Raw genomic sequence first — 17,402 nt, 5'->3', positions numbered from 1 at the left:
ATATATAATAACACTTAATCTAAACAACATTAAAACCTATTGAAATTTACAAGAGGTATAATTATGGCATAATCTAGGCGGACATGGCAAGTGTGTGATCGCGAGTCAGGAGTGAGAACACCGCTTGCTTCTTGAATGCTTGCCTTTTTTTTTTGAGACTGATTAATCTCAACTAACCTTATGCATTACTTGTAAATGAACAGTGTCGTGTTAATTCTACAGTTTTGTTAAAATTGAGTCGGTTATTCTGTGTCTGTGAAACACAAAATTATCACGATGGAAAAGAAAAATAAAATTACATTTTTTAAAAAACCCTAATTTATTGTTTTATGTATTTTTGTATTAATCATAAATATAATGAAAATGAATTATATTCCCAAGAGTTACTACAACTCAACTAGACTAAAATAATAGTAACTTTTTTTTAAAAAGTGCATATTCAGGACAACAAACAAAACAAGTTTAACATCGTTATAACTAAATATATCACAACAAGTAAATCAAAAAACTTGAACAGTTTCTTACACAAACAAAATAAATTAATAAAAATCAAGAATGGAGGAAGTGGCAAATCTAGGACTAAGGGAGATATGGTCGTTAACGTCACATGTTACGCAGACAATGCAACCATAGTGACAATCGGAAGATGATTTACAACGAGTGTTACACAAGTTTCATCTAAAATCTCAGAAATTTAACATGAGCATCTATCTCGGTACTTAATTATAATTCCTGACGATTAGAACATATCCACAAAAACTTAACAATATCTAAGCACCTTAAGAGATGCAAACTGATTATAGATGATAAAACATTACAACAGGTCATGTGTTTTTTAATATTTAGTAGCCAAATTTACATTATCACCTTCGGCAGTGCAGTCTTTTAATGTATGAATCACATTTTTTTACAAGAAATGATAATTTCATCCTAATTGAATATCAATTGAGTAAAAATGAAGAGATCTGTAAAGGACACAACAGTAAACTGAAAACTTTTGTCAGTAAGATACAATAATTTATGGAGTTGATATGCTAGAAACGATAATTTCCTATGTATAGCATGACTAGGAGAAATAAGAGATTAAAATTCTTAGATTTTCACAGCCCTTCAGATGCAAAATGAGTTTTTCTGGGTTGTTATTATTGATATTTAAAGCATAACTTTGTGGTCAAACATTTTACTAAATGTTATTAAATATTTGTATGTAACCACTTACCGACTTATATATGTCTACTGGTTTCGAGACGTACCCGTCTTTTTGTCGGGACACCAATTAAACCTGCATGCAAAACCCACTATACACCTTCACCACAGTTGTAATACAAAAATATAAAACCAACCCTGTATAAAGGACAAATACCGAAAATTCAAAAAATATACTTCAATAAATAACACACGTGTTTGACGTTTTGAGTTTATGAAAGAATTTTGGCATGATCTAAACATCTCATTCCCACGGGCCAGATCAAAATGCCCCACGAGCCGGGGTTGCCCGCACGAATAAGAATTCATTTCGACGTTCTGCTTTTCAAAAGATCAGTAACATCAGATAGCTAATCTAGGTAATAATTCACAAATAATGATATTAATACTAATAATTTTACAGCTTTTTACTGGTATTTACTTTTTTTACACTAACTGTTTAGATTATTTACAGTATTAAGCCCTAGTTCAAACACAGCGGAAATCACGCGATTCCGAGCGCACGATTTGAACCGCGGAGACACACACTGTTTAGGCATGACAGAAACCGCATGGTTACATGTAAATAAGAAACGCGGCTGCCGTGTCTGAACTAGCCCTAAATCGTGTAGCCGTATTTTGTAAACGAGAATATGAATTTTCTTTAACCTGATATCCCATTATGGAAAAATTTCCCAGTCATTAATTGACAGTAAATCTATAAAGGATATGTTTCATATTAACTCCCACTTCAAAGGTGATATTCTGTTGGCTTTTCTCCAATTTTCGCAACATTTTCCAGAACAAAAGGTCGCTGTCACCAACATGTCAACGGGTCCTTCCGGGGTAGAGGCAGAACTGAAAATATATATTACAATAAAACATTGTAAAACAACTATAGAAGGAAAAATAAACATTTTATGGTATCACAATATTATGAGTGATAATAATAGAACTAATTAAATCAAAGAACTTATTGAAAATTAAAGAATGATCACATCAACACTATTATGATGAAAGATAGAAAATAGAAAAATATTTTTTTGGGGCCTCAGCGGTGTAATGGCTAAGATGTTTGACTCACACACGAAAGGTTCCAGGTTCAATTCTCGGTGAGAACACAAAAATTCAAATGTGATTTTTCTCAAGCCTGGGTGTTCTGTGCTGTAATTCACTAATGTAATTGGGCCTTCTGGCCTGTTATGGTGCAAAAAAATATTCTTTTGAAATCTAAAATAAAATAAATATTTGACACACTAACCTTGTGATTTATTATGCGAAGTAATATTTAGTAAGAGAAAAATAATAAATACTGATATTTTTTTAATATGCCAAACAATTTCAAAACATGACTATTTCCTTTGTCAAGAATTAAAAAAAGTATTTAAAAAAAAAATCATTAGATCACTTCCCCGTGGAATAGGCAGAGAGGATAGAACATCATATCACTCTGTCTTTGCATACAGACCTCGTTTCCTCTACACTCTACATTCATACATTACACAATAATAATTAAGGTTCGACATCTATGTAATTTTTTCTATAACTTTTTGTATTTATTTAAATTCAGCTAAGAACTGAACCACTGTCACAGATTTCTACACCACACTACCAAAACCATAGCATGGATCCGTTTATTTTCTATGTGTAAAATTTGTATAATTATTAACATAATCATGTTCATTAGTATTTTGTCTTTTCATATTTATACCAATGATATATAATCAAATAGATACATTATATATTTATTGTGTATGCAGAAAATTGGTAGAATTCCATATCAAATTTGGTAATGTATCCAAAATAAAACAAGTTTATTGGATTTTAATTCTACTTTATTTTTTTAAATATACAAGAGCGTATGTTGTGACGTGTTTCGTATTGTTGGAACATTTTCAAACTCGCTCTTGTATATTTTTAAGAATAAAGTAGAATTAAAATCCAATAAACGTGTTTATTTTGGATACATTACCAAATTATACCCCGAATAGCTGGATATCATTTCTGGCAAATGCTGCTTTGTCCTGAACAACTGGAAATAAAGAGATGGGGTATTACAATATACATGTCAACATTTGTGAGAGAAAGGGATAAACATACTTTCTTAGTTCAGATTTCTGTGTTACGCATTGTCATAACTATGATAGTATGCGCTAAATAAATGAAAAATCTGTGAAAAATAAATGAAAAAACTGTCAATTTGAAGAAACAGTGGCAAAAAGAACAAACTTATTCGTACAATTTTGTACAAAAACTCTGTTCCTCAATCTCCCGTGGCTCAAATTTGTCAAACAGATATGAAGTCTTGGGAGCAATATGTCATTTCTTCATTCATGAAGAAAAGGAAGGCATTTGAAATGATGATGAAGCCATCGAGTCCAAAATGGTCATCCGGGGTTCTGGTAGGTACTATCCTTGGAGTAATAACGTGCTATTGCTATAGAGCCACCCATAAGGACAAAAATCATTCTAAGACTATTGATCATGAAGTTAGCAATAATTTACACCAAAACAATGGGTCGTAGGAACGAAACCATCCATTACATGAGGTTAAACCAAAAACTGAAACAAAATTTTACAATGTTTTTGTTCTAAGCAACAAAGGAAAATGACATCTCTACTTTGTTTTATTTATTTCTTAAGTTATCTTATATTACAATTTTCTTAGTATATAAAAAATATATAAAAAACTATATACAAGTCTCCTTTTATTGGTAAACAATTGAGTTCTTCTCGTATTTTTTCTATTTTATTATTTCTATCTTTATTAAGAACTATTCCTGTGGCTCTATTTTGAAGAATTTACTTCTCATTAAAAATAGTTCAGTAAAAATCATTAAAACAATGTTAAAGTGGCCTAATGTCACTAGTTTGGTATATGTGTTCGAAACAGCAGCTGGTATGGATGTTATTCAAATTTTTATTAGGGTTTTACTATGCTATTGGTACAAACACAAGACCAAAGCTAACAACATAGGAACCCGGGAAGCTATTGAAGAATTGCAGCCGGTACTGAGAATGAGAAAATTATAAGGTCAATGTTCCCACTAATATCTTGGACCTAAATCCTTTAACAGTCCACCAAAAAATGTTTGGGACATATCAAAATACTCAAAATTCAAGCAGAAAATAAAAAATATATTAATGAATAGACATGCACCTAACCCGGAAACTATGGTCAGCCTATAATTCCTACAATCCGAGCTACCTTTACTTAGTTGAGATTTGTAACAATATATTTGTATTCAAACTCATTACAATTTTATTATATCTATGTAAAAAGTCTGAAACAATCCATTGTGTAAAATATATGTATATATATCACACAAAACTAAAATTGTAAAATGCCTTCAAGCAAAATGTCAAAAGGTTTTCCCCAGTGAGGATTATTTTTGGAGATATTTTTTTAATATATAGCTGTAGCGTAATATATTAATTAATATTAATATACTCTGAGATATGGACTAATACAGAAAAATGGTCTGTAAAATAATTAGCATCTTGACTTTTGTGTGTGTTCTTTACTATGCTGAACAGAGACCTTATCATGTCACTCCTTCTTTTCATAAGTTCATTTGTATCATATGAAGCGGGAATGAGAAAGAAATATCATTTTGATCGCGTAAAAGTGAGATGGATATAAAGGATTTATGCATGTGGATGATGCATGAGAGCTCCTACCCCAGTTGGAGATTGACAGAAAAAAAAAACGACGATCTGCTTCGATGTTTATTTATTACATGTTGAATAAACAGAATAACTGAGAAAGTAACTTGCGTAAACGGTTTGAGTAACTGTTGAACTGAACCGTGTAATTAAGGGTGCTTCTACTTTCATATTATTAGTAAATGTCTTCTGTTCACTTTGCTCCCTAGTGAGGACATGAGGTTGTATAATATTTCCCTGGCTGTTAGCAATTTCATATCCGTTCACATCAGCAATTTCTCATCACTAATTTGGATACTTTGATAAACTATTTTTTACATAGAGGAAACGTATGATTTGATCTCTAAACTGTCAGATGATAATGAGTATTGATTTCGGGATGCCCCACAGATATATGAGATACAAATGAACTTAAAAAACGAAGGAGTGACATGATAAGGGCTTTGTCTATAAGTCATCATCATTCATCATTATATCCTTTCCATACCTAATGGTACATGGGGAGCTGCATTGCAACCGCAGCAAATCTTGATAATATTCATTACGTGAACATAAGATGATCCGACATACGCTTCGCTAGTCCAAGGACTATGAAATATTCTAGTGTTTTCAAACACCTTCGTAAATAAATATTTCATGTCAACCAAGTCGGGAATTAAAACCGAAACCTCTTGCATGGTGGACAAATGGTCTGACCATTAGACCACGAGGAGGACACTGTCAATAAGTAATTCAATTAATTTTCTTGCAGAATGGTGAATGTTACTCGGTGTGTTAGTAGCCATATAAACCAGCCAGTGACAGTTCATTCATCTGTGGATGCCCAGACTTCAATATTCCCTTCTCAAAAATGCTTTACCTCTCTGTTGCAATAAATTTTAATTTCCTTATATCTTACCGGCTTGTGATATCCAGTATAATGCTGTGAAACAATGGCGATTTACAAGAGTAATATTCACAGACTGACGTCGGGCCATTAGCTAATTCGTCTCGAATAAACGCGGGCAATATTTCTCCAAACACATTCTTTATTCTGTTATTGTTATCATCCATGTCCCTTAGACTCAGCACCTCGGCGGCCATCTTCTCCAGCCTATGTGGCTCTATGGGCCCGAGATTGTTGTTCAGAATATCGGCCGCGACATTGTGCACTAAAGTGTGGCACTTGCGAAGTCCTAGCTCGTACAGAGATGGAGGGGTCAGAACGGGGTATTTCTGGATGTTGGAGTACTGTTGGGGTAAGACTATTTCCGTATCGGGTATCACGAAGTTGTTCAAAACAAGAACTCTATTTGGAATTTCTTGCTGGTATGTATGCGGATACCCAAAACACCTGTAAAAGGAAATTGAACCATGTTTATAAAATAATTATATAAATAATAATTGCGTTAATACAAAAACACACAAGTTACGTAAAATCTAAATCAATGAAAAAAAAAAACAAATTGACAAGAATCCAATAGGTCTTTTGGTACTTTGGTACCCTACACAAATGTGTATCTACTATCTCCCAGTAGCTCATTCATAAATAAAATCGACGTGCTAATAAGCGACGTGATAACAATTTCACACCATGGTTGTTTATCGTATTCGTGATCACAATGGAACATCCATGAACACCTAATATTAAATATTAAAATATTTACATTTTGTGACGTATAATCCTGCTGCGCTATCACATATTTGAATTTCTGAATTTCTGAAAATATTCAAAAACTGCTATTTTTATTTAGTTATTTATTATTTATCATGCTATTTATTGAATTTAGCTGGCGACGGCGGATGGCAAGCCAAATGTTAAGAAAAGCACCCACCATAGTAATTGTTTGTAATTTAATTTTCACTTCTTTGTATTAGATACTGCTTACTATTTTGCTAATCCAATTTATTGTATTATTTTTTATAGTAAACGACGATTTTTTAACAGTGAACTGTTTTTATTTACGAGGAAAACAAAAAACAAACTGACACAAGCGTTGACTTAGAAATTACACACGCGTTGACTTATGACTGCGATAACTAAAGCATGCTCATTATTGTTCATTGTGATCGCTCAAATGCTTAGCATGTTTTTAAGCACGTCGATAGTTATTTGTGATTGAGCTACAGGTAGCAAGCAACTGTGAGTCAAATGCTTTTACAGTTATGTACTGCAAAAATGTCTGCCTTGTGGTGTAATGGTCAGCACGTTTGCCTACCATGCGAGAGGTCTCGGGTTCGATTCCCGACATGGTTAATATAAAATATTAATTTAAAATGGTGTTTTCCCACTAGCATATTTAATAGTCCCTGGACTGGCACCTGAAGGGTAAGACTGATCATCTTACCTTCGTGTAACAAATATGATCAAGATACGCTGCGATTGGTGTACCAATGCAGTGCCCTATGCACCATTAGGTGTGGAAAGGGAATGATGATGATGACTAGGAAGAGGACAATGAACCCTTTACACCTAAAATACCCACCCTTCGGTTATCGACCGCTGCGTTCGTCACCTTGCTAACCATAATATGTTAAGGTTTGCTATCATTCTTTAGTTTTTTATTGCCATTCACTTTTTGTGCCGATAGTACTTTTATAAAATACTAAGCATTCCATCAATTTTTTGTCTTGTTCTGAATTCAAGAGGGCATGTCAGGAACACACACAATAGTCGAGAGGACGAGAGCCTTCTATCGATGATGCTTTTCCCAGTTCATCTACGATCTCATTACCTTTTATTTCAACGGTATTAAAATTAAGCTTGTTAGTGAGAATTCGTGGGGTTAATGCATTGTACTTTACTATAGAAATAAAAGACGAGTGATACGACATCTTCGGGACCAGTCTCAAAGATGTCGCGGAAGTGATGAAACAGGTCACCGGTTACTCTAAATTTGTGGATTTAAGTATCACTCGTCATGGATTCTATAATAAAAAAATACCGCTGTCAGAATATTAGATTTTTTATTACATACCCAATATTGGGAGCTCTTATTGGTTGGTCCCTCAGCATGTGAAGCCAGAGAGAAAAAGGAATGTGCTGAAGTGGTTTATTCCTCCAGAATCTAAACTCTGCAGCATAATAATTGGATACGGGCCTCTGTGGAACCCAAGTAAGCTGATTATCTGTAAATAAAACAACATTTTAGAAAGATACAGGCCTCGGTAGAACCCAAGATAGCTGATTATCTGGCAGCAAAAAAACATTTTAATTAGCTATAGGCCTCGGTGTAATCTTACCATGACCTTCGTGTCGACCTTACCAGGGCCTTGATTATAATAAGAAGTTAATATTTATCTTCAATTTTATCTTTAAAGTAAAATTCCGTTTTCTTTATGAAAAGCAGAATATGCACACAATTTTTTTCTTCTAAACATGTTAAATTATAGGTTACAGACGAAGATACTTAAAATTTTCATGCAAACTTTCTCATGTTCATACACAAAAATTGGTTTTTCTTTATAGGCAGTCGTAGATGACTCTGTTAACTTCCCATTTTAATCGGGGCTCAGGAATGGAATCCGAGGCCACAAGCGTGGTAGGTAAACGGGCCAATCGATTAATATAACTTACGCAATTAATCTCCATGAGGTGTGGAATGAAATGATGATGTATAAAATTGAAACGTTTTAACATTTTGAGTATGTCCAAATGTTTGTAGACAAGGCTGATTTCACTCCCCGGGGAGATATTAAGGTTTTAATTTATTGCAACAGAGAGCGAAAACATTTTTGATAAGGAAATATGGATGAGGGATGGAGGCTGGTTGAAGTGGCCACTTTACACACTGTGTAACATTCACCATTCTTCCTGTGTTTGGACATCTACTTAACCCTTTAAAGGATACATATTTTGTGTTGATTTACATCTTCAAAATCTAGAAAAACATGTTTTTTTTAAAGATAATAAAAAGCATTTGAAAAAGTCGAGTAGAAGACTGATCTGCCAGTGTATGTTATTACAATAATACTCTTGTGACAAAATACTTTTTTTATGTACCACTTTGTTCTACATGTCCTTTAACGTCTTGTAAAGTAGCCACTTAAACTAGTCAATGACAGGTCAAAAGTTCTGTAAATGCCTTTCATATTTTCTTATCACAGAGAAAGGAAGTTTTTGATTTTGAAATACAGTCGAACTTGGTTATAACGATTACGGAAATAGTGAGATCTCGGATATAATGAAGAAACATTAGTTGCCATTTTAGTTTGTGGTTTTCTCCATATATTTATTCACTTTTATAACGAGCTTCTTCTCGGACATCATCATCATCATTATCGTTCCCTTTCCGCACCTAATGGTGCATAGGGCACTGCATTGGTACACCAATCGCAGCGTATCTTGATCATTTTTTGTTACATGAAGGTGAGATGATCAGTCTTACGCTTCAGATACCAGTCCAGGGACTATGAAATATTCTAGTGTGAAAACACCCTTTTAAAAAAATATTTCATAAAAACCATGTCGGGAATCAAACTTGAGACCTCTTGCATGGCAGGTTAACGCGCTGACCATTACACCACGAGGCCATACCATATCTCGGACATACCGAACAAAAATATTATCAATGGTTGAGGAAAAACTCTTCAATTGTTTAAAAACATCATTGTCGAAATAAGAACCTAAGTAATAAAATCCAAATGGGGGACTTACTTATTACTGATGCCACTGGGCATTGGGATTGGTTTACATTTATGATACTATGTGAGTGTCTAAGTACCTAATTGGTGTTTTCGCAGACAGCATTGACAAAGTATCACACATATGGTTGAAATTGCATGTAAAAAATCCAAGCTTTGTGAACTTAGTAAGCACAGGCTCGGCACCTCGTTACAATTTACAACTTCTTTGTAGTTTATGAATGACATCCTTGTTTCGGGGGTATTTGCAATGTTTTTTTTTAATGTTCTATGGTCAATGGATAATGAACATTACAAGTGGTTGATGTCAGATAAGTTAAAACCTAACCCTTTAATTGTAAACATGACTACTAACAGAAGTGTTTCAATTTGCAAAAAAGTGGCATTCATTTGTAAAATAGAATGTGGCGCTAAATATGTTTGTGTGTGTAAAAAGTTTTCTCTTTCCTTATCACATTGTGAACTAATACGAATTGAATACAGAATTTTAAATTTAGAAACTGGTTTGTTTGTAAGCATTTATTATAATTTTCAATGGCGATTGGATTTAAAAAACCTTTCTCTGGTATAACGAGTAATGCTTATAACGAGCAAATTCAGTCGGTCCCGTCTTTCTTATAATAACCAAGTTCGACTGCAAATGTAAATATTTGCACAAGACTTGTACTGGTAATTATCATTTCCTTAAAGTGAGATAAAAATAAGTACAGTATTGAATTTCATGATCAGTTTCATTCCCACAAACATATGCTTAGTGCCAATGCTGAGATCAAGGTTAGGATGCCTATCTACTTGGAACGATGCCACAAATCAATGTGAAGAATTCGATTCGGTTCATTTAGTAGGGCATGTGATCAGGATACATATTTCTTCTTCTTTTCTACATCCGCTCTTAAGTGGAGCATGTGGATATCGCCAAACGCTCCAGGAGACCCTATCCCTAGCCAGCGCACTCTCGCCTTCTCTCTCGTCAATTCCGCGTCTCAAAGTTTGTCAAATAAAGCTAAATCGTCGACGGCCTTCGAGGACAGTGGGAGCATGTAGGTATGAAGAAGAGGCAACTTAGGTTAAAGCTCTCCTGAGGCATCCGCAGCACACATCCTAGCCATGTCCGTCGCCTCGTTACAGGAGGCTGCTGCGTCCATTCTCGGAGTTGGTAATAAAATCAAGCCACTTTATTACTAATATTTATTCTCAAAACTCAGAAGTCAGGCAAGGTGGCAGAATTCGCACCATATGAGTATTGATATTACACAAGAGTTCCAAACAACACGCATTGTGTTAGTTGCTCCAGCAATTCCTGGGCCCCGATTACAATGGGAAGTTAACATTTATCTTCAAAGTTATCTACAAAGTAAGATAAAGTTTTCTGTATGAAAAGCAAATTATTCGTACAATTATTTCTTTTAAAAATGTTTAATTATAGGTAACCGACGAAGATACTTCAAATGTTTATGCAAATATACTCATTTTCGTACACAAATATCGGTTTTTCTTTACAGACAGTCGAAGATAACTTCCCATTGTAATCGGGGCCCTGTGAAGGTTGAGAGCACTTTAAGAATGTCGTCATCCTCAGTTGTGAACTCCCGAGTATTTAAAAGTCTCAAATTTCTCAATCCTCCGCCCATTATTATAGAAAATGTGATTTTTTTTTCACCACAACGCCGAAATGAAGTTTCTTAAAAACGTATGCAAAAATGAATAAAAACGATTTTGACAAAAACGACCTCCTTTGAACTACATCACATGTTCTTAAGAATCAACCAGGGTGTTGTGATAAATTTGCAGTTTCCGGGTTGCAGTCAACTCACCAATCGGCAGAACTCTCCGACTAGAACTTGTGACGTCACAGGCGGAGTAATTTCAAAATTACAAAACTTTAAAAATCATAGCGCTAATAATACTATACATTAAAAAATATTTTTAACTTAGTTTGATAGTCTATTAACAAATAAAAAATATATAAAAAACCACTGAATTTCCTCATGAACTTTATGTGACAAAGCGAAAATTTTACTTGTTGATAGATATGTAGATAAATGACATGAAAATGAGTTAATAAAAATATCAAACACCAGTATGTCCACCCAAATTGTTTTTCGATATTGGTTCTCCAAAGTGTAGTAAAAAATATGATCATTTCACTACTATTTAAATTAAAACATGTCCTCATTATCACAACGAAAACACCGTCAAAAAAACCCTGTTTCAATTCAGAAGCTAGTAGGTCCACACGGACATAATGGTGAATTGTTGTGGACATACTGGCGTTTGATATTTATCAACTCAAATAAACTTTGATTAGGTACCTAATTAAACTACAAGCAGAATAATTACATCTCGTTAAAGGTGTTTTCATTGTTTACAAACATTGAATTTTTGATCTGTCAAATGACAGAAAGGTACTTTGTACTTTTATTATACTTCTCAAAACGTCTATAAAACAATCACAAAATAATTACCACACACAGAAAAGTATCTCAATTTCCTCAGCTTGTTTATACTCAAAGGAAGATAAATAATGACATTATCGTCTAATATTAAACACTTCAAGTTTTCCAGTTGCGAAATTTCTTCCGGCACAAACATCAACAAGTTCCCGCGCAAATCTAACGATTTCAGAGACACCAACATTCCAATTTCTTTCGGCAAAACTTTTATGTCATTCCCGCTAAGATACAAATTTTTCAAAATCTTAAACTGCCAAATATCTCGTGGAAACTCCGTAATAGAGTTTTCTTTCAAATACACGTCAGTTATAACATCACTTCGGTTTTTCATAATCTCTTCTGGAAATTCCTTAAACCCTCTGTAGTTCCAATGCAGTACGGCCATCATGTCAACGGGCACTCGAGAATGCCACGAACAGTTTTTATCTCCGCAATAATCCATCACTCCGGCACTATCTCATCGTATTTATTTTAATGTTCCTACTCATGTTCAACGACAACCCGTGTGAAAACCTCTGAGAACTGAATTCTCTCGAACTATCGTGTATTCGTAGTTGAAAAACGTGTTGAAACTGCTGGCATATCACCAATAACTTGCTAAAGTCCCACTTTCCATGGGGTTATTTTTACTCAAAGCTTTTATGATTGGAGCGATATTAATTGTTAGGCGAGTTTTCACGATCGCTTACATATAAATATAAGTAGTGTGTCGTAATATAAAGAAAATTATAAACAATTGACAGTGATGAGTTAAAAAAACAATGACAACACGTAATTATGAGGACGCGTTAAAAAAAACAGTATCTTTCAGTACCTATAAATTTCATAATAATAAAAATACAAATAATACAATGTTCAGTGCTGTCTAAATTGTAATACTTGCATCACCAATAATTATTTTACAATTACAACATTCGAAGTAATATATATGTATCAAAATGTGTATAAGAGTAAGTTTATATTTTATTAGTCTGTGCTTTCCATTATCAATAAATGTAATTTCCGAGCTTGGAAACGAGGTAGGTACCCTTGCTAGCCAGAATAAGTGAACATAAAATTGTATTTATGATAAAATGTACAGTTAAATATTTGAATAAATTCTTAGGATTTATTAACTTTACACGATTGATTCCAAATGAATAAATAAATTATAATTCATTGATAAGCAAACTTAATTTTAAACATTATCTACTAGAAGGACAATCTGTGATTGAATAATTTCATATAAAACATTTCATGGTTGGTTAGACGTCCTGGATTTAACAAATTACAAAAGTTTTAAAATGTTCCTAAAACTCGTAACCGACGAACACAGGTAGTGCTATTTTATATTAACAGATCGAAAACATTTGTTATTTATTATATATCCACTTGCCTATGTAGACATTACATAAACTTGGCAATGAATTTAGCTCTATTAATAGCTTTTTCTATTCAAGATCAAAATTTAAAGAAAAGTTAAATATAATATTGGGTTACAATTTAGAGAAATTATAGTAGGTACCTACTTAGTAGGTACTTGATTGCAAATATTTAGAATGTTTTGAATATTTTTTGAAGTTTACACGAGTTCCTTTGTTTTTTTCTCTGATAATAATAATAATCAAAATAATTTGCTACTTGATCACGATGTGGCTTTTTTTAAATTTTAAACTTTTTGACATCAATATTTTGACCGTTTATAAATTGTCATTTTTTCCATTGATATTATAAAATCGTTCTCAATTACGGGAAGATATGTGCCTATATCATATGTATAATAATTATAGTTAATTCATAGTTAGGTACACTTGCATAAAAAAAAATATATCTTCAATGCATTTTAACTTTTGTGTGGCTGTGATGTCACACTAGTCGACATACGATACAAGATTTGATAAATCTCTCTTATTTTTTTTTTATGATGAAGTCGTGTTTCTTGTAATCTTCATATTGACATTTTCACACCGGATTTTGAAAGTAAAATTTGTACAACTATGCTGGTTTTTAATACAAAAAATATTAACTTTCTACCCGAAGAATGATGTCCGTAAATACAGGAATACATCTGTATTATATGTATACTAGAGCACGAAGATAGAACACATCACAAGCAAGACAGAGACGCTGTTCTGTAGCCGCCGCGCCGTAGCCGGTGTTGTGTGAAACAAATTCAGTCAGTTGTTGACAGTGATGGGGAACTCACGCGTGAATTATGAGCGGTGATTTATCATTTTTATTTATATGGCTAAATAATATGTTTATTTTAATAAACTATGAAAAACGAATTATTAAACTGTATGTCTCCATGTTTTTTTTATTTTTAATGTGAGTTTAAGGATAGTCCATCTTTTGCTAGTGGTAGGTAACACGAAGTTATATCACCGCGCGCAAAAGGATTATTTACCACAGACTTTTAAGAGTTAAGTTGGTTTTGCACAAGTAAAATGGAAGCTGAAGCGTAAGACTAATCATCTTACCTTCATGTAACAAAAAAATATCAAGATACGCTGCGATTGTTGTACCAATGCAGTGTCCTATGCACCATTAGGTGGGGAAAGGGAATGATGATGATGATGAAAATGGAAGCTAAAAATACGTAAAAGTGGACTTTATACCAAACTTAAATTCATCAATTCTGTGGTTAGTGTTTATTGGCTTAAGTTTCTTAATTGAATTTGTAAATTATAAGTATTTTTCAAACGGATATTTTTTTATATAAAAACCATAGAATTATAATATCTCCCCCCCCGTGAATCCCCCTTGACATCCCGCCTGGGTACATGCGTGAAGTGGCCGCGTAATGTTGCTAGACCGCGAACAATATATTATCATAAGACAAATATAAGTTAATTTGTGTTGAGTAACGTTATGTTTTACCACAAAAAATATTTTACTGACTGGACTATAAAAAAAAGTACTTCTATTAGGCAAACGTAAAAAAAATAAAAATATATTAAGTAATTAATACCGTTCAATATTAAAGCAAGGCTCATTAATAGAAATCCGGGTGAAAAATTCGACTACCAAAAAAATATGTCCATCTTGTTTTATATTACAATTTGACTGACGGTTAAACAATCGAATTCCTCAATAATTTTATTTGTGCAATCGATACTTACACATAATATTCGATCCCATGATATTCTCACTTAATCGCAGCAGTATTTTGACACTTAAAAACGACACAACACGGCGCGACGTCTACGGAGTAACTAATGGCCGAAACGTATAACTACTCATTTATGAGGAGTTTAGTTGGTTTCAGTTTGATGAGCGTACGCGGTTTCTGTAATTATTATGATTCTACTATATGATAAAATATTCAAAATAATCTTGATGGTTTATTTTATTTTTAAGTTTAAATACTAGGTATATCTAAATATTATTTTCCTAATTTTTTCTTTATCGCTGTTAAAATATCTGTCATATTTTACACCAGTCGCAGTCGTTCTAATCCAGCCGTGACGCGATACGGTAAAATTAGGGTGGATCATTTTTGTATTTTTTATTTATTGGCTAACTGGCTGCTCTCAGATAAAAATCCTGCAAAAAGAGTTCAAGTGGAGATTAGTCAACCTCATGGTATACCGGTGAGTGTGTTTGCCTCACCGGTACACCATGAGATTTCTTTGTTTACAAATGATTCGCGTTTTTTTTTAAATTTACATTTACTGCTTTCAATGCAACTATTCCGTCAGGGCAAACTAACTATAGTATACAGTATTCAGTCAATTTGTCTGTCACCCTCAATCTAATTTTCACAATTTTGACGACAATAGGGTATATTAGTTCATTATATAGCTTGTTGGTAAACCGGAAGAAACAAGTCTGATCAGGAGAACCAGAACCGCCACCACCCCTCCACTGGCCAAATAATTCAAACGTATTAAGCCCAAAATTTTTTTTTTCATGAATTCGCTCTATTCCTAGCACAACCACCCTACCCTATTCAAAACAAACATCTACCATCAATCTATTCAAAACCTGGTATTATCCTAGTCAAGACTAAGCAACCAATCTATCAAGCAATATATCAAGCAACCTATCAACCAACCTGCCAACCAACCTTATTAACCCCACGTAATATGAAAACCCAATCATACATACTAGGACAGCATCCTTAATAACACACCACGGCGGCGAAGGAGCAGCCAAGCCCCACCCCGACCGATACACGCTTCCCAGTCCTACTTGTTAGTGTAGATACGGCTATTGAAATATTAAATATTTTTTATTTTATTTTATTTTATTTAATGCACAAAACACACAATTTTATCAAAGCTAAATTATAATTTTTTTATGTCCCGACTTGTTAGAAAATTTCGTGTAAAGTTGGGACTCTTCTATATATAAATCAAAAGCATATATAAACATATTAAACAATATACCAAATAATCAATACAATATACAAAATAATAATAAAAAAAATACAAATAATTCAAATTTATACAAGTCAAGAAATGGAGTACAGAAAAGTTATTTAATAGTACATGGAAATATGTTATTAATAATTGATAGTTATTTTATAATTCAATTCTGTAATTAATTGATAGTAAAAAAAAACAAAATAAAACAATTAAGTAATTATAGTAGCATATCTATATGGTAGAAGAATACATGACTTTAGTTCGTTTCTGCATTGCCGCCATGAAGACCATCCGATTAAAATCCCGTTAGAGCCAAAATGGACACGAAGCCGATAGAACAGTAGCCATAATCTCTTGCTACCTACGCATGCGCATCTTCGTCTTCCAGGAATTAGCAACCTGCCTCACAGCCGCGGCCCCAGCTGTTACCAGGCAGAGGGTAAGTGACGCGCCACTACCTACAATAGCTACCCATCGAACATCGGTCGCGCTTTTCTTATCTTGTTAACAATAGTATAATATATAATGTACAGTGGTGCCTCGCATAACGAACGCCTCGCACAGCGAACGCTGCACACAACGAACTTCCTTTTCGTTCATTTCACGATTCATACAACGAACTTCGCTTCACACAACGAACTTCGCTTCACACAACGAAGTCGCCCACTTCACACGATCACTGCCGATTTATTGCATCCTTCCGCGCAGGCAGTCGTTAGTCACTGAGCAGTACGCTTAACTTACGCACGTGTCGCAGCAATCGTTCATCATTACAACGAAGTCGCCCGATCTTCTACGATCACTGCCGATTAATTGCATCCTCCCGCGCAGGCAGTCGTTAGATTAGAATAGAGGATTCAGGAAGAAGCAGTAGTTGATGACACAGAAGTGGTGAAGGACATCATCACAGTGGCCCAAAGGTTGGAATTAGAGGTAGAGGAAGAGGATGTAGAGGAGCTTATTGAGGAACACAAAGAAGAGCTGACAACTGAAGAGCTTCAAACACTTCTGGCCCAACAACAGGACAATGCTCAAAGGGAAGCGTCATCTGATAACGAGGAGCAACAATCAAACAATCAACCAATTCCAACTGCTGACATCAAGAACATCCTGGTCAAATGGAAAG

At 33.9% G+C, this 17,402-nt stretch overlaps 1 protein-coding gene across 2 annotated transcripts in view; it reads right to left on the bottom strand.

Moving 5' to 3' along the window:
• Positions 1–399: 399 nt before the first annotated feature.
• Positions 400–17,402, bottom strand: part of LOC148281770 (uncharacterized) — a 25,047-nt gene continuing 8,044 nt past the window's right edge. The window contains exons 1-4 of one of the 2 annotated variants that reach the window (XM_088226142.1): positions 11,940–12,413; positions 7,809–7,959; positions 5,750–6,184; positions 400–2,043 (exon numbers count right to left, since the gene is read on the bottom strand). In XM_088226142.1, the coding sequence (XP_088082268.1) occupies positions 1,920–2,043; positions 5,750–6,184; positions 7,809–7,959; positions 11,940–12,369 (1,140 nt within the window). In that variant the 5' untranslated portion in view covers positions 12,370–12,413 and the 3' untranslated portion in view covers positions 400–1,919. Of the gene's footprint in view, positions 2,044–5,749; positions 6,185–7,808; positions 7,960–11,939; positions 12,414–17,402 lie in introns of those variants that run through there. The other variant, XM_088226143.1, reaches the window with a different exon arrangement.

This window comes from Micrasema longulum, unplaced genomic scaffold, assembly GCF_059751315.1.
Source record: "Micrasema longulum isolate JH-2025_06_02 unplaced genomic scaffold, ASM5975131v1 h1tg000411l, whole genome shotgun sequence".
Classification (NCBI taxonomy): Eukaryota; Metazoa; Arthropoda; class Insecta; order Trichoptera; family Brachycentridae; genus Micrasema; species Micrasema longulum.
The sequence above is the reverse complement of the archived record's forward strand: the minus strand, read 5'-3'. Positions and strand labels throughout refer to the sequence as shown.